Source organism: Lissotriton helveticus, chromosome 3_1 (assembly GCF_964261635.1).
Source record: "Lissotriton helveticus chromosome 3_1, aLisHel1.1, whole genome shotgun sequence".
Classification (NCBI taxonomy): Eukaryota; Metazoa; Chordata; class Amphibia; order Caudata; family Salamandridae; genus Lissotriton; species Lissotriton helveticus.
Window position 1 is genome coordinate 321,896,860 of NC_136061.1, and position 22,813 is coordinate 321,919,672.

The 22,813-nt window shown below is 42.9% G+C and overlaps 1 protein-coding gene across 4 annotated transcripts in view; it reads left to right on the plus strand.

Moving 5' to 3' along the window:
* The window catches only part of LOC144822416 (multidrug and toxin extrusion protein 2-like), a 1,067,040-nt gene that overhangs the window by 337,110 nt on the left and 707,117 nt on the right, over positions 1 to 22,813 (plus strand). For all 4 annotated transcript variants that reach the window (XM_078679900.1, XM_078679899.1, XM_078679901.1 and 1 more), the window contains exon 5: positions 22,606 to 22,703. In XM_078679900.1, the coding sequence (XP_078536026.1) occupies positions 22,606 to 22,703 (98 nt within the window). The remainder of the gene's footprint in view (positions 1 to 22,605; positions 22,704 to 22,813) is intronic.

Genomic DNA, 22,813 nt, shown 5'->3' on the forward strand with positions numbered 1-22,813 from the left:
AAATAAGCACCTTACATGCCCTAGTGCATTCAACCTCTAAGGTATAAATATACCTTGAGAACAGACACCATTGAAATCTTGAAAAGGACAAGTGAAATTAACCCACTAAGATTAAGGTAGAGCGCGTACAAAACTTCTTAGTTTATTAATATCACAGGATAAAAGTTTTTTTTAAAATAAAAACACAAGGACCACTCATCCAGCTCCTGGAGTTGGAGACAAAACAATTCCTTATTCACTAGTTAACCCCTTCAGTGCTGATGACAGAGCCAGCTCGTCATGGGCGTTACCTGCGCTACGCGGATGACGAGCTGGCTTTGTCATAAACAAGCCATTTTTTTTTTCAGCGCACAGCGGGAAAACGCGGTTGTGTGGTAGGGGTTAAAAACAACATACATGAACAATACTGTGACAAAACATAATAAAAAACAACATAATTCGATCTACAAGAGGAAACCCTATTGATTCTGATAAGATTCTGTTATCTAAGAAGGTACAATTCTATTGTTAAGGGGGAAAACACCAGGTGAGAGCCCTGCTCTTATCCTTGTGGCTCCCCTTTGTTGAATTCCTTATACAAAAGTAGCGTCAACGCGTTTCGGTGGAATAGAAGAGATATATACAACCACCTTCTTCAGGACTAAAAATTAGCAGGATATTACTCCTCCATCGTCTATGCCGGGTAATCAACCATCAGCTCTAGGCTATCCGTTCTCACTATCACACTGTTACTTCACAAAATGTCCAGGTGGTAAATGGACCTGTATTCTTTTGAGAGGGACACACCCTTCGGTGGTAGCCCTTCCGGTTTGGAACTTCCTTAATCTTAATAGCCCTTCTAGCCGATATGGCTCATAGCTCATTTGTCATATCATCCCCTATAAAGCGTACTTTGAGTCAAGGGATGTGTAGCTCTCCAACAGTAGATAAAAAGATATGACTTAATAAGAAGGAGCGCTGTGCACTTCACAGGAGACGCTCAGTTATCTAGACTTCCTGTGTATAATGAGTCCGCCTTATATAGTTCAGACCATAGGATGCACTTTTCACAATGCACAAATTCCTCCTGGCGTTCGGTTTCTACATGCCATTCGTTAGGGACCGTGAGTGGTCCCTGATGGGACTTAGACACCCATGTGTGGCATCTAGTTTGTCTGCCATGCGGTCAAAGCCCACCCACACCTGTTCAGCCAGATTCTCCTGGCACCCCAGCACACGGTATTGGAAGGTCATGTGTTCTTCGTGGGGGTCCTGGGAAGCAGCTGTGGTGGTGGGTGCTGCCTGCTGTGTGGTCTGTGCAGGGGGTGGGGTCTCCTTGTAGCAGCTGAGCTGACCAGCTCCTGGAAGTGGGCTGCATAGGCTGTCCACAAGCTGTTGGAGGGCGTCAGAGTCAAAGCTGTGGTGGTCCTCCTCGTCATCATAGGAGAGAGGGTCACGCTGCTCTGCAGGAGGTATTGATTTTCCCTCTGCAATGTGAAGGGGAGATGCAGTTTAACAATGTGACTACAGGTATTTTGTCACATTGTACATGTTTTCATACATGACTGGGTACATTGTGCCTGTTTGGAAGGAGCTGCCTATTTGTTGGGGGACAGTGGACATTCCGACAACAGACGTGTGTGTGTTTGTACTTGTAAATTATCAACTCACATTTCCCTGCAATGCCAAGTATGATTGGCCAGTGTCTGCACCCAAGCAGCACTAGTTGTGTCCTGTGTTCTGTTGTAGGTGTTTTGCGGTTTGTACAACATTGTTGTCAGTGGTGGTGTGCTCTGCATGTTATGTGTGTGTGCTGCATTTTGGGGGAGTCACCCCTGCAGCTCCGATTTTGCTTCCCCTTATCCCTTTCATGTGGTGTGCCTTTGACTTCTGTGCTTGTACAGTGCTGACATGTAGCATACTTGGGTACATTGGTCTCTTGGTGGGAGTTGGTGGTCTGGGGCATGGTTTGTTCACAGATGTGCTTTACTTCATTGTGCATGTCTGCCATTGTGCCCATCTTCCCCTGCACCCCCAGTCCCTTGTCGTTATTCACCCTGGTACTGTTGTGTCTGGTCATTTTGAGCACTGTCCGGTCCCCCAACTAATGCCACTGTCTCCCCACTGATGACTGTGGACACCATTTCCTCCATATCGTCCAGCTCCTCCTGTGGCGCTGGACTCCCACCTCCAGTCTGCCTTGCTGCCCTCCGGTTGTTACCGAGTTTCAGCTTGGTTTTGTGCTTGACATTATTTCAGCGCCTCTTGACCTCTTCCATTGTCCTCTTCAGCACTCTGACTGCATTCACCTTGTCCACGATGGACAACCATAGTCCTTTTTCTGTTACCATTGACACAGTGGAGATTACGAATAGTTGTTTATGGTGTTCTACCACCTCCGTTATCAGGATCCAGTTTTCTTGCGGACCGAACCGCTTCTTCCTACTCTTCTTCTCCTTGGCCTTCTCTAACCCCGAGATCCCAGGCTGGTCCCCCGGGGGGCTTGTGGGGTTCTGGTTCTCCTCTGTACTTGCCTCGGCAATGTCAATTGTGATTCGCCGTTGTTTGTCATTTGCTTTTTTTCTTTCTTCTTTTATGGTTATTGTTCCCGCCTGACGAGTGTGAATTGCAGGCCTATCACTGTTTTTTGCTGATTTTTGTATCGCAATTGGCCTCATCGCAGCTTTTTTTACGTTTCGCATTTTTGCGGTGTGGCATTGATTTTAATGCGGTCATTTGACGCGTTATCTGGAGACTATCGCATGGGAACGCCGTGTTGTGAATACTTGGTTAACACGACTTACTTTTCCAGCGATAGACTGCGATGTTGTGTGTTGCGTCAAGTTACTTTTGCAATGATTGTCACATTTTCTTGAGAATATACCCCTGTGTTTGTTGCTTGATTGGGTCTGATGGCTCCTAAGGAAAGCCCCTGAAGCTGGCCTCTGTGTGGTTCTATATTTCAAGGCCCCAGGTCTCAATTGGAGTCCAATAGCAGAGATCTGTGCCCAGAGATCCTCACCAGGATAAGACCAGTGATGGCCCCTTCAAGGATGTAGCTCCTGGGCCAGGCAGGAGTGAAGGCCCTGTCTGGATTGCTCTCACCCCAGCACTCTACTGCACCGTGGCGATTACCTGCCCTCGCCCAGCAAACCTGGTGCAAAGTTTCCACCCGGATGCCTGGAAGAAGCCTCCTCAACAGTGTTGCAGCTTGGCTGAACATGTTGCTGCCGTACGGGTGTTAGTGCGATGGGATAAGACCACCGCAGCGGCCCGCACCTGCAATGTGCAGCCCCGACTTCACTTCCCTCCTGCCAGTGGACTTGTCCTCCTCCAGCTGGTAAGTGCTCTGAGTGTGCTCTTATTAGGCCCCCGGTGTGGCGCTGAACGATTGCTGACTTAGTGCCCGGCTCCACACACACTCGGACAGGGCCTTTCACCTAGTACTTTGAGGAGACCGTACGGGTATGGGTGCAGAACTGCTGACTGGGAAAGCTCTGGCCGGCTCCCTAGTGTGGGCACTTCTTCGCCCACGCCGGCCAGCTCCTTAGTTCACTGCCGGGTGCTGGTGCAGTCTCGGCGAGCCCAGGGATCAAGACGCCGGTTGTGATTCGCAGCCCACAATTTTCGCACCTCGCTTTGCTTTTGGCTACTCTGGGTGGAGGGGGGTATTCCCACGGGTTCACCCCATGTATGACAGGAGTCCTGAGTGGGCCTCGCTGTAGCCGGTTGCATGACCTGTGTTGCTCTGTATCTCCTCGGGCCTACCCATATCAGCAGAAGAACAGGTCCACCATTTTGGTTTTGTCTCGGTTGCTCATCATTTCCTGGAGCACAGCGGGGAATCTGGGTATCTCAGGGGGTATATGATCTCTCCGGAATGTGGTGTTTGCCCGTGCCGGCCAGCATTGCCGGATATTTCAGATTTTTGGTCGATGTGGCAGGGATGTCATATCCCGGGATGGGAGCTGGGCAATTATACGTTAGCCCCGCCCCCCTTGCGCAGCTCACTGATTTAGTCACTAGCCCATGGCTTCTTAAGAAGGCCAGTGAGTGTTTTACCCACCCGATCGCCTTTGCCATATCGCCGAGCACAAGGGTCTTTGAGCTTGACCAACCCCTAGTGTTTGATTCTCTCACCTTCCCTTCTCCACTATCCACATTTTATAAAACTGTGACCTGCTCACATGAACAATATCTGGAAGAAAAACTGCAAAGAATGGTGAAAACTAAAACAGACAGGGTCACTGTGCCTCAAGAGAGCACGCAGGGAGCAACAACTCATCTCACTGAGGATGATGCTTCAGATAAAATGCTGACGATCACACAGATGAAACACACCCGTAAATTCGAGGAGCTACTCACGGCTGTGCTAGACATCAAATCAACATTGGAGCCCAAACTAGATGCGATCAGAATTGATATAGGAATCCTCTTAGAAGACCATAAGAAACTAAAAGAAAGGGTAGAGGAATCTGATTCCACTCTAGCTGCACTCGGCCCTACAGTGAGAGACTCAGACCAGCTTATATAAATACTACAATCAGAAGTGTCTTACCCATGCGATCGCCTCGATGACCTTGAAGGGCGGTCCCAGAGCAATAATGTACTCATAGTAGGCCTGCTGTAGGAAGCTGAGGGCAATAATATGAAATTCTTGCTAGAGGACTGGTTTGTGAAAACAATACTGCAGCATAAACAATCAACATTTTTACAGTAGTAAGAGCGCACAGAGTCCCAAGCAGGCCACCCAGCCCAGGCACAGCACCGAGGACCGTGGTGGCCCGCCTATTCAATTGTAGCGACAAAGACCACATCCTGCAAGTATCAAGAGCAAAGGGCCCATGGACAGTTGAGAATGCCAAAAAACAAATCTATTCTGATTATATTCTGGCTGTCCAGAAACAGAGATCCTCCTTCGTAGCCATGAAGAGGGTTTTGCGTCAAAAGGGAAAAAAGCATGTGCTACAGTTCCCCGCCACCCTGCAAATCCAACATGATGGTTAAACAAAATTCTGGAAAACTCCAGAGTAAGTGTGGGATTGGCTCAAACAGGCAGGTTTAGCACCAACACGAGGAGGTGTGTCAACCACAAAACAAACTTAGCAAACACAGCAGAGATAGAGAAAACTTACAAAACTTCAGACCAAAGGACCTACTAAGAAGCAAGCGATCAAGGAAAGAGATAAAGTAGAACAGGAAGTCGAGAAACATGTACTATCCTCTCCCTCTACAACCTTTGGATCAGAAGCAGAGACCCAACAGGATAAAACACTGTATCTATCAGCCACCCAAATAATTGCAGCAATAGGAGAAGGCCCGACAGTCTCGCCACAAATGACAGAAGATGTGATATGACAATATATCATAAAGTTTTGAGTAAATACAGATGGTTGAGTGGGGTTAAGATGTGTGAACAGTGGGCACACTGGGATCTTGCCCCCTTCATCTCTTTCTCTTCCTTTTTCAGGTGAACACGGGGAGGCAAGAAGAACCTGAAGGGTCTACCCTGATTGCCAGATAGCCCCCACCACAAAAAAAATTCTGTATAGACCACTGTTTCTTGATACACAGAATTGTGTCGTTAATATGCATTTTAGTGTGAATAGCCAGCTGTCCGTTGGCGTACTGGCCGGGATGGGGGAGTTGGGCTTTATTTTCATTTATTTTGTTTCATTTGATCAATATGAGACAGATACATACTTACTAACTATGAAAATTGAGACTCTGCCTAGAAAATATTCGATAGGGGTTATGACCAGAGCAAGTGAGGATATGTCATGCGTAATAAAAGCACAATCAGTTAACACGATGGGCACTCACAAAAAACGCGGTAGACCCCAATGATAATACTGTTGACATGGAATGTTCGTGGTTTGGTGGGTTATAATAAACGATACATAGTATATCAATATCTTAGAAGGCAGATAGTCAATATAGCATTACTGCAAGAGACTCACCCCACCACACAGACACCAAAGGCAACAAGTAAACGCTGGAGAGGAACACTGATTGGCACTACTTACTCTAGGTATGCCCATTGGCCATTGATATGGGTGGCATCAGGAACACTGCTGGAAATTCAACACTCTCATTCCGACCCAGAGGGCCGATATGTGATACTGGAAGGAAAGCTGGACGGACAACCACTAACACCTGTGTCGATTTATGCACCTAACACTAACCAGGCATCTTTTCTCCACTCCTTATCACCGACATTACTGAAAGATATGCTAAAACCCGTTTTCTGGGAGGACATTTCAATTGTATACAGATCCTGGTAATGGATCGTTCTCGTCAACCAGATCCTGGCTCGCAGTCTATTGCATTGGCTAATAGCTTACAGGCATGGTCCACAGACTTGCCAGTATATGATGCCTGGAGTGGTTTGCACCCAGAGGACAGGGAATATTTTCACCATTCCGGTCTACATGACCTACACACCAGAATAGACCTCATATATGGCTGAGTCGAACTCCTTACAAAGGTCTCCAGAGCAGAATATCTATGTCCCATAATGTCAGACTACAACCCACTACAGTTATGGCTGGCTTGCGGTAAAATCAGATCGACTATACCTACATGGTGATTGCCTCTGGAGGCACTCAGAGATGCCCCATTCTGCGCCGACCTATCAAAGAATATAGCCTCCTACTTTCAAGAAAATGAAGGCTCCGTCTCGGGACCAGGATTACAATGGTATGCATTCAAGGTAGTACTAAGGGGAAATATGATTAGAACTATATATGGGACTAAAATGGTCCTCCGTAAAAAACACACCCGATTAGAAACAAAAATACAACAACTCAAGTGGTAGACTCTGGATACGGCTTTGCAGTCAGGGCAGTAGTCAAAGGTACGATTAGACAATAAAGAAACATTTTAGGGGCAGATGTATTAAGCCTTTTTGTGTTCACAAATGGGCAGATTCACAGAATCTGCCGGTTTGCGAATGCAAAAATTGCTTTTTTGAGATACTAAACCTAAGTTTGCGATTCGGTATCCTATTACCGAATCGCAAAATGGGTTGGCGATTCGGTAGTAGGAAGGGGCGTCTTAGGGCATCCTTTCCTAATACCAAATCGTATCGTTATGTATGAATGTTTTGGGACCACATTTGCGGTCGCAATACATTTGCATGTTCTCATCTACTTCAAGTAGGAAGTAACCCATTTGCAAATGCATTGGGACCCCTTCCCCTGTATGAATGTTTGTAAAACCATTTTTACGAGCAGACAGTGGTCTAATGGACCACTGCCTGCTCTTCAAAAATTATAAGAAAACTTTTCATTTTTTGTTTTGTAAAGCATCCAATTTTCCTTTAAGGAAAACGGGCTGCTTTATGAAAAAAAGAAAGGATTGCTTTATTGAAAAGCAATCACCGGACGACCATCCCCGTGATTTTTGCGATTCCTTGGGGGTCGCAAATTGCGACCTGCCTCATTAATATTCATGAGGTAGGTCATTTGCGACCACCTAGGAATAGCAAAAGGTGTACCTTACACCTTCATACATTGCATTTTGCAATTCCCTAATTGCGAATCCTTGTGATTCGTAAGTAGGGAATTGCAAAATGCTATCTTGATACATCTTGCCCATAATGCTTAGGAGTGATTGATTATAGGGAGTATGAGGCTAAACAACTTACAGAAAGTGACAAAGCAGGCAGGGTTCCGGTGTGGCTACTCCGCGCTGAAGCAGCAAGAATCCCGATCCTAGCTATCAGAGATCACACAAGTAACATAATTAACACACAACACAAAATACATGTGGCTTTCCACTCTTACTACGCAACATTGTATAGCTCCCTCGGGTGGTGGATACTGCAGACATACATTTGTTTCTAGAAGATTTAACACTCCTGTAGATACGAATAGCAGGGTACACAGACCTAGAATCCCCCATTACACTAAGTGAAATAGAAGATGCCATAAATCAACTGGCAAGAGAGAAAATACCAGGAGCAGATGGTTGTTCCCCGGAATTTTATATAGCATATCAGACTCAGTTAGCCCCACGTTTGCTCCTGATGTACATGGAAGCATATGACAAAAGAATTCTACCTGCCTCACTGCGTGAGGAAATACTTGTGATACTCCCTAAACCAGGTGGGGACCCATTACTCAGTGGCTCAAATTGACTATTGTCTCTACTAAACACCAATTATAAGATATTGGGCGGAGTGTTAGCAAACAGAGTAATCACCCTACCTCAAATATTAATACACCAAGATCAAAAAAAATGTATGCCAAATAGAAGCACATTCCTAAACCTGTTAAGTTTAACTTAAGACTAGAACTTAAGTCTAAATGAGTCAAAATCCTAACTTTACAAATTTCGGTATTCACAAAGAGCATTTAGGAGTAGTAAAGTTAGGATTTTGTCTCAGTTACAATTAAGTTTTACTTAAATTAGACTTAAGACTAAGTTTAACTGAGACAAAATCCTAACTTTACTACTCCTGAATGCTCTTTTGAATACCGAAAGTCATAAAGTTAGGATTCTGTCTCAGATTACTTTTGTGATTTGGGCCCAGCGACACTCACAGCTCCTAACTCCCAGGAATGGGGGGCATACCTCACAGTTATTAAAACCAAACTGGTAAATATAGAATCATAAAATACACTAGAGACTATTAAGCACCACACGATATTCAGGGTATCCTCCCAAGGAGATGGCGACCAGTATAAGATCCCCTCTGTGACAAACTATACACACCTACCTTCCTAAAATCAGACTTGGCAAACAGATGCACTGACACACGATATGTACAGTCCCCAGGGCAGTTCAACAAATGAACATGACATCGATATCCAACATTTCGCACAAGTAAAGTATGCAGAAGACACTCCACTTACGTTAGGATCTCTCATTGTTTAATAATATTGTAGCAATATTAAATTAGTAATGTCTCTAAGTCTCTACAACCGCAATAATCTAAATAATTCTGTAAGACTGGGACACCGGGTAACTCCCACCAATATGTAAAGTTGACAATTAGTGGATGCATGAACACTGACATAAGCTGTATATGATATGGCAAAAAATGGTATTGTCTACAGATACGTTTAGCAGGTTGATGGAAACTGTATCACTTCAAAAATATTGCGGAGGTCCATGTGGAACTCATTATGAAATGAAAACATTGGATAAAGAATTATAAAAAAATATTTTAAAAGACACACAAATACATGAGGCCATGTGTAAATATATATGTGGCCTGGTCAAACATAAAAAGGTGGAGCCAAAGTTACACTACTCCACAACAAATTTTACATTGCAACCATGGAATATCTCTGGTTTAACATCTAAATTATCATAATTGTTATGGCCATATTTTATCAAATTGTTTTAGGTTATTTTGCTTCAAGACCTGGTTAACTAATCTAAATTATTTATATGGATACAATACTATTTTCACTCCTGCTGTTTCATCTACCTCTGGCAGTGGAGAAGTGTGGCTCACTGGTTAGAAGCGGCAGACCCTGAAGCTGAGGTCGGCCCGGGACCAGGGTTCAATTCCCGACGCGGCAGGGTCTTGGGTCAATGTCCGCGGACTCGATAATTCTCGCTTAGGTGCCTACGCTAACCATGGGTCCCACTCTGCAACTCTGGGCAATAGCTTGTTTAATCTCCACAACGGCCCCAGCAACGCCGGGGATGCCTGGCTTCACCATGGGGTGCCCTCTCACATGGAAAGCCAGGACGGGTTCCCCAGCGGTATACAGCCAGGACGCCACGTAACGAGGTAACAGTGCGCTTTACAAGTATACATACATTACATTACATTACAGGGCAAAAGGGAGTCTGATCATTTGAGTACCTCACTGAATTGTAAATTTATTTGCTTGCCAATTGATTCTTGTAACATTCACCGGGTAACCCTAAAAATAGGCAAATTCTTTAATATTACCGTATTCACTTTTTATAACAACAATTTTGACAAGAACAATTCGACTATATAGTCTTTCTGTTTAAGCCTGATAGATCCTACACCAATTATGAAGCAGATATTTCTAGTTATAACAATTCAGATATTATTGCTGGTAGGTTTGGTGCTAAGAACAGCAGAGAGTTGATGTTTGGTGATCTACATTTACCCATGTATACTACAAAGGGTTTCTCAGTCCCAATGGATAATTGTGACAAGAAGGGAAATTTCCTCTCAGAATCAAACTTATTAAATGCCCACTGGATGACTGCTCATTCCACTATATGTAATCCTACCTTCGTTGGTAGGGGTAGTTGAAAGATTATTGACTATATTTTCATTGCAATTGGCTTACACAATTTTGTTATGTACTTTGTGAAACTTTCTAGTTTTGGACGTCACAATGCATTATTATTATCCCTTAAGCTATCTGGGCATCTTTCACATCAATCTGTTAAGGTGGATTGGGAAATGCAAGCTGTAGAAGGGGTGGGACCAGTGTAACCTGACTTCTATTATAAGGAATCTTATATAACAATATTAATTATTTTTATAATTGACGATAAGCAAGAATTCCGATGCTTTAGCCCACAGCTCTTTTATTTATATTTATGCATAAGCAAAAGCTCCCCGATCCTAACACCATGATATGACTTAAGGACACAAGCAGTGTGGAGACCACTTTCGTTTCTAAAGTCAGGTTTTTAACACAATCCTAAACCTGATGAGGTGCGATTCACTGTCTAAGTGAAATGACTGGTTGTTCAACCCCTTTGTTGATGCTACTGATAATATTCTGCAGTAAGAGAAAGGCTACAGGAGTTGGCTGCAAGAAAGAACAAAATACCAAAGATAGCAAATCCTAAGAAAACAGCTGCTAATAACTGCACCTTAGCAGCGATCGATGATTTAATTGATGTGAAATCTACACTGTCCAAAGGGAAGATACTGGCTAGTGAAGGGACAAAAAAGATAACTACTGATTATAATAAACAGGATAAAGTACACTGTCCAGAATCTCTTACATGAAACATTATTATTCACTGTCCACTTGATGAGGCAGGGTCACAGGTCCAAACTCCCTCTCCTGTGTATCATGGAGAGGAAGATCCCCTTCAAACCCACATCCACAAGAAAGGCATACCAACTCTTAATAAAGATGGGAACGCTCATGGTGGTATAACAGCAATCAGCTGCTCAAAATTGATGTGCACCTTTAACTACTCTCAAAGACCCAGTAGGACCCAAATTGGAAAGTGTGGTTCAAAAAGGCAAACAAGCAGTAGCAAAGATAAGGTGGTTCGAACCCAGAGAATAAAAGATACCACAGTGATCCTGTAAAAATGTAATCATTTTATCAAAGAGGTACTAGCTCTAAAAAATGAGTTATCTTTGCAGAACAGTATTCACAACAATGACAATGGTAGAATTATTAAAGCACTCACTGCTGGGAAACCCCAATAGGGAAAGCTCACAATTCTCAAGATGAGCAGCTATATAAACATTCCCAATTAGATTCTTCTAGATCTTGCACCAAGAACACAGACTTTTTCAACTATCAAACATCAACAATAGGGCCAGGGATAAATAAGAGAAATGCTGGGTAAAATATGTTTGACACCAAATTGAGGTCAGGAGGAACAGCCATGATCAGCGATGAAGAAACACATAAGAGATTTCTAAATACTTACACCTCAGCTAATTCCCACCATATTCCAGCTGAAGATAGATGTTGAAATTATAGGATAGATCAAGGGGGCATGGTAAAATACAAGCCTCATAGAGATACTATGCCCCCATGTTTTCAACAAGAAAGCCCACACTATATCCAGCACAAGGAAGGGACCTACAATATCTTCATGACACATTTTCCCATATTAAAACACGGTGATAGGGAGTACAAAATATCGATAGTTAAAATATAGTTAACTAAAATATCGAATTTTTTAAATGTATTAAAAATAATATAAAAGTAATTAAAAAATAAACACATAAGATAGTTAAAATAATGTAAAAAAGCTTAAAATGTAAAAATAATAAATGTAATGTAAAAAAACAGTTTTTGTAACATATACATTACTTAATAATATTATAAAATAATTATTAATCTTAAGGATAAAATATTAAAAAAATATTAGAAATATATTTACACATGTATATAAATAAACCTATTATGTAAATATAAAAATAAGTAATATATAATAATTTAAATAATAAAGTAATACTTTATGTTAATTTATAATTTACACTACATTAAATATAACAAAATTAAAAACATTACATAGCTAAGGGAATACAATTAGTATTCACACTCCAACAAGTGCAAAAGTAGAGAATTTGTTGGATAGTAGGAGGGTAAAAATTACTATTACCACTCCAGTGAGTGCAACAGTAGGGAAAGCGCTGGATACCATAGGGATAAAAATTACTATTCCCACTACAGAGACTGCAACAGTAGGGAAAGTAATGATTTAATATTTTAATAAGAATACATTAATTATCAATACAAATTAAAAATTAATTAAAATTAATTACCAATCACAACATATTCAATAATTGATACATTATATATACCAATAAATGTTATTTATTAAAAATTAATTACCTATTAATAATTAATTCACAACCAATTAATTTTTCATACACAAAAATACTTTCAATAATGTTTTTATTACAATTACATTACTTCCCACCCTATTCCCCTATAACCCACAACCCACTCCAAATAATACATTTATAAATTAATACAATTAACATAATTATCAATTAAACAATTAAACAATTAATTAAAATTCATGACCAGTTAATACAAAATAAATACCAATGAATAATTAATTACCAATCAATGAATTATCATTACATATAAATAAAAATAAATACTTACTTAATTACAATTAAATTACTTCCCACCCTATTCCCCTATGAACCCACAACCCGCTACAGAACTAAAACGCAAATTTAAATTAAAAATATTTAATAATTCATAAAAATTATTATTTAATTTACTATGATTAAATTACTTCCCACCCTATTCCCCTATAAACCCACAACCTGCTACGGAATTAAATTACTTAAAAATTAAATAACATAAAACTCATTACTTTAAAAAATTAAACATTCATTACAAAATGAATATATAATTTTAACATATATACTACCATACATACCACTAAATTTTTTTTTGATATTATAGAAAACGATATTTCTAAATTAGATATTATGGAAATCGATATTGCTTACCTCAAATTCCATATTCTATACAACTATATTTTGGGAATTCAATATTCTGGCCTCTCTATATTTTTAATGCGATATTCTGGACAGTCGATATTTGAAGTTCGATATTTTGGGTGTTCACCATATTTTAGGTCTGAAACTAAAATCTTCCTAAAATAAGTACTTATTTGTCTTCAATATCTATATTAGACTGAGAGCACTCTCTACAGAGTCACCAGTAGTATATCTGTTAGACAGGGCTTTTGAACTTATTGAGCGAGATGGGGTCGCTCTTGTAGAGGGAGATTTCAACTGTTGTTTGTAACCGTATTGGGGCTAAAAACAATTTTTGAGGATGAAGATTTGGTTATAGGAATTGTTTCTCTGAATACAAATTACTCAGTGCTGTGCTCTACAACCGCCATGCAATTAGCACACTTCACTATAGAGCAAGATTTGAGGGCTTGTAATGGTAGATTTCCCTCAGTCAACCAATGTTCTCACACTTTTAGAAGGGGGTAGAACCAAGTCTAGAAAAGATTACATTATGGCAAGCATAACCCACTGGGAGTATATAACTGATTTTAAGGTGTACAACAGAGAAGAAAATGATTATCTTCCAGTATGTTTAACTTTAGTAGGGAGATTGATCAGTACTCATATTACAGATATCGGGACAACTTCTTTACAACTGACAATTAGTAAAAACCACAGATCAGTCAAATCATTGAAAAAATCGATCCCCTTACTTTCATCTACAATGCTTTCCATGATGTTCTCTCCCCCTACAGTGAAACACATCCGGATTCTATACCCATAGCACAAATTCTTCATTATTGAGCGGAGAGAATAAGAGCTTCCTTAACAAAACGCCAAACAACAGGATTAAAACCAGTAACTAAGAGCCAATACATCACTCCCTGGTACAACATGGAGTGCTCTTAAGGTAAAGGAAGACTACTAGCGGTTCTTAAAAACACAGCATAAATCAGGAAATTAGGGATGCTATATAAAAGGGTACAAAAGAAAGCAATAAAGAGCTGGGATTACCTCTTCCCTGCAGCTAGAACAAAAGATCAGTGATCCTTTTGGAGGATAATTGCACATGGTAATAAAAGGGGTAGCACTGATACATAACACTATTTGGACCCAGGCACTTGGTGTAGACACTTTTCTGATCTGTATACAAGTACACCAGTGACCTGCGCAAACCTGACTATACCCCTTGAAGCCTCTTCTCATAATACATCAAAACTGACTCTTCAGTTTAGTAAAGAAGAGACCAGAATAACTATAAATGCTATTAAATTAGGAAAACTCCTGGACCTGAATAAATACTGGGGGATCTCTTGAAACATGACCCAAAAATATGAGTACCATATGTTAACCTTCTATGCAATGCCTTGGCTCTTGGGCCCCAATCCCAGAATGATGGAAGGGGCAGAAATTGTCCCCATTCATAAGAAAGGTTGTAAGGATGATCCAGCACACTATAGGCCCATAAGCCTAATAGACACTATCTAAAAAGTCTATGCAAAACAGGTTCTGGATAAACTAAATGAGTGGATAGCAGAGAAAGACATCATCTAACTATGCCAGTCTGGCTTTAGTACAAAAACTAGTATGATTGACCAGGTTTTTAGACTGTCTTGTATAGCCTGGAAATATATTAAAATAAAGGCATGTTGCATTCATAGACTTGAAAGCTGCATTTGACTTGGTACCAAGGGATCCCTTGTGGGAATCCCTGCAACAACAGGGGGTTACACAGGCGATCCTGACTCAGATAGTCAGACTACACCAAGACAATTTTGACAAAGTACGTTGGGGTCTGGGGAAGAACTTACAGAGGCCATTCATGTCAAGAGGGGAGTAAGACAGGGCTGTGTCCTCAGCCCTACCTTGTTTATACTATAAGTGAATGATTTAGTACTGCACTTACAAAAGTGTATCCACGATTCACCGAAGTTGGGAGGGGCCCACATATGTGCATTAATCTTTGCGGATAACTCAATCCTGTTGTCCCAGAACTCAAGCCTGTTGTCCCAGACCTCAAGGGGCCTACAAAGACTATTAAACAGTTTTATCCAGTATGGTAGATCGGTAGATCGAAGTGGCTATTAGACAACATAAAGGTTTTAAAAACGAACTAGTGTTAAATCATATACCATTAGAGCATATTACTAATTTTACTTACCTTTGCATGACAATTGATTCAAATTATCATGGTAACTACATATAAACAAAGCCAAAACAGTCTTAATACAAAACACCATGCCTATCATCAAGAAATTACAAGCCAATGAAACCAAGGCAGTCTCCTCGGCATTGGAGGGTTATAGATATAGAGCCCAAACAGCAGCCCTCTATTGATCTGAGTTATGGGCCAGGAAAATCTGACTCCATTAATTTTATGGGAAAATAAAATTATGCGGATGTTTACATCTCTTTCCCAAAATACTCCTTTGATTCCCCTTCTTTACTACATTGGCACTAAGAGACTTGAGTATCTAGCTATAATGTAACCCCTACAATATTGGACTAGGATGTGAGTTACAGAGGAGTTAAAATCCTATAGACGAGGGCTGAGAGAATTACTGGTACATGATGGCCAACTTACATTACCATTGTTTAGTCATTTGAGAAACTGTTTTGTTAAGCTGGGTCTAAATAGATATTGGACAGATCCTACCTCGCTGACAGTAGATTCTAAAATAGAGCTATAGAACATTTATTGGACTTTTGTCTTGAATAAGGTGACCTTAGATTCTACAGTGGGAAGACTTACCACACAGTACTTCTCTTTTAAGTTGACCACAAGCTTTTAACTTTTTTTAGATGAAATTCAACTCCAATTAGCAAAAACCCTGTTCATGAAATTCCATTATGAGGATCTTCAGATTAATTCTTTTATAGTTAAGTGGTCACCTGAACAAGTAGAAGGGAAGTAATTCAAATGCACTCCATGCGGGTTAGACGCTGAAGAAGATATTACAATTATTTTATTTTATTGCCCTGAATATGCTAGTTCGAGAAGGAAATGGATAAAACGGCTGTGCTTGAGGTTGATGACTAGGACATTTTCAGAGGGCTTAAGAATACTGAAAACTGACAGCTCACAATTATTAGTATTTTGCATTAGTAGATTTTACCTAGCCCTGTGCTATGAATGGAAAAAGAGAGGTCTAAAATTTTAATGTTTTTAGAACACACCTGTTTTATACTGACTATGAATTGTATAAATATTATATTGTATCTTGATCCGATTATTAACTGTTATGACAAAACTCACTTATGCTATAAGATGATGTCTTTTTAGGGCAATGCCAATTAATCAAATAATCCTGAGTGTTTTATACTTATAAGCAACATGCACTCTATGTACATAATCTTGGATAAAATGGTCTGAGAATACAACATTTTCTAGCTATCGCAACAAGAATTTTAGATTCTATTAAGGACACGGAGGCGAGGATTATGCTTTCTCATTTCTTTACTGCACAAACAGCAGCCAATGAAAGTAAAACTACAAGGGTAAAAAACAACATTTCCCATGAGGCTTTGAACCACGCCTCCAATAACAGTAACCAATCACAGTAGTAACAAGCATATAAAGTATAGAGACACTAATCTGGCCTCCTCTTTCTTTGCGCGAACAGTCTTGTCATAGTGAACAAAGTCTTAACTCTCAACTGAGAGAACAGTTCCTTTAGGCATTCTCAACGGAGAAAAAATCCAGAACCACGAGGACTCATCTTCCACCAGGAAGGGACAGCAGCACAATCCACAGAAGGCAATTAACTCTTGTTGGAATCATTTCCTGAAACAGAAAAAGAAGTTTGAGAAAAGAAGCCCACAAACTACATTTTAGTCAGAGGGTGGGTACAAAGTTGTTAAACAACATCATTTCAAAACAACTTTACAGTTAAAATAACTGTCCCAACGGGTGGGCTAATCCTCGCCTCCGTGTCCTTTTTGTATTCTATGGCAGGACCGGAGGCTTCTGATTATGCTGGTTCAAAGCTCATCAATCACAGCATCAGAAACATGAGGAATAGGTTTATAATAGAACACTTTAAACATCGAATCAGAAGACCAATCAGCCGCCTTAAGGATGTCCTCTTATCGAGAACCTAATGTATAGGCCTTAGAAGCCATCGCACCTCTAGTTGAATGAGCACCATAAACAGAGATATCAATGCCAGCTTCCGACATAATCCATCTAACCCATCTGGCCAAAGTAGCCGCAGCGACAGGTTTGAAGGGTTTCTGAACAGAGATCAGCAACTGACCCAAAGGATCCGTCCTGTGTGCACTAGTACGCTCTTCATAACATTTGAGACACTGCAATACACATAATTTGTTGTTATGAGGAAAGGCGGGATACTCCACTGAGCGTGACATGGTCTTAGTCCGCCGTGTAATAACAAAAGAAACACCCTGTGGAGAAAACATTCTCCTAGCCAAATCTAATGCTCTAACATCCGAAACTCTGCGACATGAAATGAGACACAATAGCACAGTGAGCTTGGCAGAGAGCTGTTTCAATGATAGATCACCATTATTGGACCAGGTTTCCAACAAATTAAGCACTTTAGTAACATCCCACATTGTGGAATACCTGGGCCGAGGAGGATTGGCCACACGCACACCTTTGAGTAACTTACAGACCAAGGGATGCATCCCCACAGGCTTACCCTCAATGGGGTCGTGACCAGCAGAAATTGCAGACCTGAAATTATTAACCGACCTGTAGGCCAGGCCCGAAGCTGCACATTCAGACAGAAAATTCAGTACATCAGTCACATTTGATCCCACGGGATCAACCTGTTTTAAAAGGCACCAACCCACCCACTTCTTCCAAGAAGCAGAGTATCGTTTTCGGGTGGAAGGAGCCCACGCTTGTTGCATAAAGCCGGAAGCTTCTCGTGAAAGGCCCGCAAGGCATTCATGTCTCCGGAGAGCGTCCACACCATCAAGGTCAATTGATTCTGCAGGATTAAGGGATGGCAATCCCCCACTGGGTCCTGCAGAAGCGTCGGGAAGACTGGGAGCCGGAAGGGAAGATCCACAGATAACTCCAACAGTGTGGGAAACCACGACTGAGTCGACCAAAACGGAGTCACCAACACTATTGTCGCCCTCTGTCGGCGTACCAATGCCGCCACTCTCGGGATCAGAGCGAACAGAACGAGGGAAAGGCATAATTCCTCCGTCGCCCCCAATGGTGAAGAACGCATCCGTCCCCACTGCCATCGGATCCGGTCTCCAACTGTAAAACTGGGGGAGATGGGTATTGAGGCGGGAGGCAAACAAGTCCATTTGACATGGGCCTCGCATAGCCATGATCTGAGGAAACAGCGATGGAAGAAGTCTCCAATCGCTGAAGTCTCGGAGAAACCGGGAATTCCAATCCGCCACCTGATTGAACCTCCCCGGAAAGTATTCCGCCACCACCGAGATCATGTGATCTAGGCAAAAGTACCAAAATTCCTTCGCAATATGGACCAACATTCGGGACTTCGTCCCCCCAATCGGTTGATGTATCTCACCGCTGAGACATTGTCCATTCGAAGGAGAATACAACAATTGCTCTTCAGTGGTGAGACAGACCTGATGGCAAAGGACCCTGCCAACAACTCTAGACAGTTTATGTGTAATGACAGTTCGTCCGCCGACCAACGTCCTCCTGTGGTAAAGTTCCCACAGCGAGCGCCCCAGCCCCACTGACTGGCGTCTGATTCGACTACCACATCCGGGGCTGCACCGAAGATGGCTCGGCCATTCCAGGCTGACATGTGGTCCAGCCACCATTGAAGCTCTTCCCGAGCCTCTGGTGAAAGAGGGATAAGGTGATCGTAATGAAAATTCCTCTGTAAGTAAAAGATCTTGAGCCTCTGAAGGGTTCTTTAGTGTAAGGGCCCCGGGAAGATGGCTTGGATTGACGAAGCTAGAAGGCCCTCAATCCTCGCTAGCACACGCAAGGAAATCTTCTCCTTGGTCAGGGTGGATAATATTTCCCTCTTGATGGACCTGATCTTTTGAAGAGGGAGAAGCAGCTGAGCTGACACAGAGTCTATCAGGAAACCTAAGAACTCCATCTGCTGGTTCGGTATCATCACCGACTTTTTGGTATTGATAACGAACCCCAGATTTTGCAACAGGGACGTAGTCCACTCTAAGTGGGTGAGAAGAAGGGATCGATCTTGGGCTAGAATAAGCATGTCGTCTAGATAGACGATAAGACGCACTCCCATCTCTCGAAGGCGAGAGATCACTGGTTTTAGGAGCTTGGTGAAGACCCAAGGGGCTGAGGACAGACCAAAGGGGAGCACTTTGTACTGGTACCACTGCCCTTTCCAAGGAAACTGCAAGAATTTCTGATGAGAGGGGCAGATGGGGACTGTCAGATAGGCGTCTTTTAAGTCTAAGCGGACCATCCAGTCGTTTTCCAACAAAAGGTCCCGTAAAAGATGGATACCCTCCATCTTGAAATGGCGGTAAGTGATATGAGGATTGAAATCTCTCAGATTTAGAACCAAGCGTTGTCCGCCTCCTTTCTTCTGTACCAGGAAGACGTTGCTGCAGAATCCTTCGGGCAAGAAGGGTCCTACGGCAATAGCCTTTTTGCCTAACAATTCCTCCAGCTCTGAGTCCAAAAAAATCTCTGTTCTAGAAGGGGAAAAAGGAGAGGCTGAGGAGGGAAGGGCTGAAGGGGACCTTCTACCATCTCGATTTGGTAACCCTGGACGGTCTGTAGGACCCAAGCATCTGACGTGAGACTCGTCCAATACATCACAAAGTGGCACAATCTGCCTCCTAAAGGGACCAATGGAGACACCAGACTTACCAGAGGATTGGTTGTCAAAGTTCTTGTAACCTCTGTTGACACCTCGATTATACCGGCCTCTGAAGCTGCGTGATCTTGACTGATAGAAGCCGGCCTGGTCCGGTTCTTGTGTGTAGCCTCTGCCCCGTCTAGGGGCGTATCCCCTCTGAGGACTGGTATTCAATAGCGGCCGGTCGAGCATCCTCTGCCACGCCCGGCCTTATTAGAGACCTGGTGCAACACCCTCTTCAAGGAGGCCTGTGATTTATCAAGGGACGCAAAAGTATTAACGAATTTGGCAATGTCTTTTACAAATTGTCCCCAAATAACTGTCCTTCCGCCAAAGGACCCGGTTCCGAGGAAGCCAATTCAACTAACTGAGGGTCAATCCGGAGTAAGACCGCCTTCCGCCTTTCAGAGGCTAAAGCGCAATTGGCGTTCCCCAGCATGCAGATGGCACGTTGTGCCCAGCCCGCTAGGACTTCAGGATGGATGGCATCCTCCCGTCTCTTGAGCTTGAAGGGCAAGTTCTAGGATCTTGGCCAACGGCCCTGGCAGGTCAAGGACCTTATCTTGGCACGCTCTGAGCGCGCGATCAATCCCTTTCTTAGGGTCTTTTTTATACTTCTTGAGGAAAGTAGTCATGGAGAGGTCAATGTCGGGGGTGACGGCCACCTTGTGGGCCAGGTCGGGACGGGGACACTCGGACTTAAGACGGGCTCTCACCTCTTTATCAAAGCCTTTATGGAGATGAGTCTCCAGGTATTCAGCCACAGCCGGGGGAGGGAGCCAATCAGAGGACCTAGGATGTACAATGTCCGATGGGTCAAAAGAGAAGGGCGAGGGGTTGACAGAAGGGGAAGCATTCTTGCGTTTCTTAGAGCGCTTGCGAGGAGCAGCATCTGAGGAATCTGTATCCGTATCAGTGTCAGTGGTGGTGTCTTTCGGGGGGGGGTGAGGGGGGGCGGGACGGTAAGGTCTTGTCGCCAGCGGAAGACTCCTTGGATTTATAAATTTTATCATAGGACTGGGCGTGGGGCCAGGACGAGTCAAGAGTCACCTTTTTAGGGGGAGGGGGACGTGAGTGATCCTGTCCAGGTAGGGGGAGAGGCTTTCCAGGGACCAGCAATTCCAATTTTTTGGCCAAGGGAAGCAGGGCTGAGGAGAGGGCCTTATCAAGCTTAGCGTCCAACTTCTTGTCGATTATATCCTCCATAGACTCCTCATCGTAATATTCGTCATTGCCCTGGTAATCGCACGCATTACACTCCTCTTCGCAGTATTCAGTATCTGCCATATTCACAAGGGACCTGTTAATCCCACTCCAATCCCCAGAGGGAAGCAGAATTGCCAGCCCAGTCAAGGGCGTCGATCAGGGGAAGTGCCAGGCGCAGGAGCCGGAAATACCAAGTGTTACCAAAGCATAAAGTCCAATTCTAGGACTAATGGAGGGAAAACAACCCAAATCAGGAATGATAAGGGTTTCCAAAAATGACCCCACTTCCTCTGTCACTGGGAAGCAAGGGGTGAAGGTATTAGACCTTCGATTGCCAAAAGGAACGAAAAACGCTGCTTTTTGAGATCAAAAACGGCCCCTCGGATCCTGGCCAAACTGCCTGGTATCCCCTTTCAGCCGGGGCTAGAGCGTCTGACCGGCACAAATCACGGGCTGCGCGCGCACTCTGGCATGCGCAAGACCCCGAAGACGCACGCTGGGCCTCAGTCGGGCTCCTACGTGCGCCTCCTTCCCCGAGGGGGGGGCCAAGTCCCTCCGGATCGCGACCGACCAACAGCGGCCACAGCCGCGAGCAGCGATCAGGGACACAAGGGAAGCCTACGGGCGCTACACGCGCTCCTCCTAGAAACACAGGGACACGGAGCGGGCCAGAGCAGCACCGCTCCGAGATCGGGGGAGAAGGAGCGCCGAAAGCGGCGTTAACGAACAAGGCGCCACAGCGCGGCAACTTCAAACAGGCAACAGAAGCATCACAATAAACGGTATATCGTAAGCAATTTGCATAAATATCACGATCCGATCATGAAAAACATACGCCAGAGGTGAAATCCGTAACATTAAATCGTACAAGCATATAAAAGTAAGGAGCACTTATCTGGGCTGCGGAGCAGCAAAGAAAGAGGAGGCCAGATTAGTGTCTCTATACTTTATATGCTTGTTACTACTGTGATTAGTTACTGTTATTGGAGGCGTGGTTCAAAGCCTCATGGGAAATGTTGTTTTTTACCATTGTAGTTTTACTTTCATTGGCTGCTGTTTGTGCAGTAAAGAAATGAGAAAGCATAATCAGAAGCCTCCTGTCCTGCCATAGAATTCAAACCTGGATACGGTGCGAGATATATAGGGCCGATTAGTCTGTCACAAGATGCACATAGAAACGAACTACCTATTGTTTATATGTAACTATTTTTGTAGGGAAATGTATTCAGCACTTAAAAACCGTATATCTGCACATACTTCGTCCTACTTTTAGTATTATTAATGTAATATGTAGTTGTAGTGTGATTTGATCTTGATGTTGTTAATATGTACTTTTATGGTTCTTCAAACCGAAATAAGGTTGGCTGAATTAAATCAATGGATTCATCTCTGCACCTTACCCATGCCCATCAGACCCCTTTCTTTTTTTTTCAGGGCAGCAGCCTTGGCAATCAATATTGCTTTTATTTCCCAGATCATCATGACTTTCATCTACATCTGGATAAAGAATTTGCACGTTGAAACCTGGGGAGGTACTGTACGATGCCCTTTAATTTTTAAGTAGGAAAATGTTCTACTGGATGGTGGCAAATTGAATGTTGGAGGCAGTGAAGCTGCGCTTCATTATATTGACATAATGATG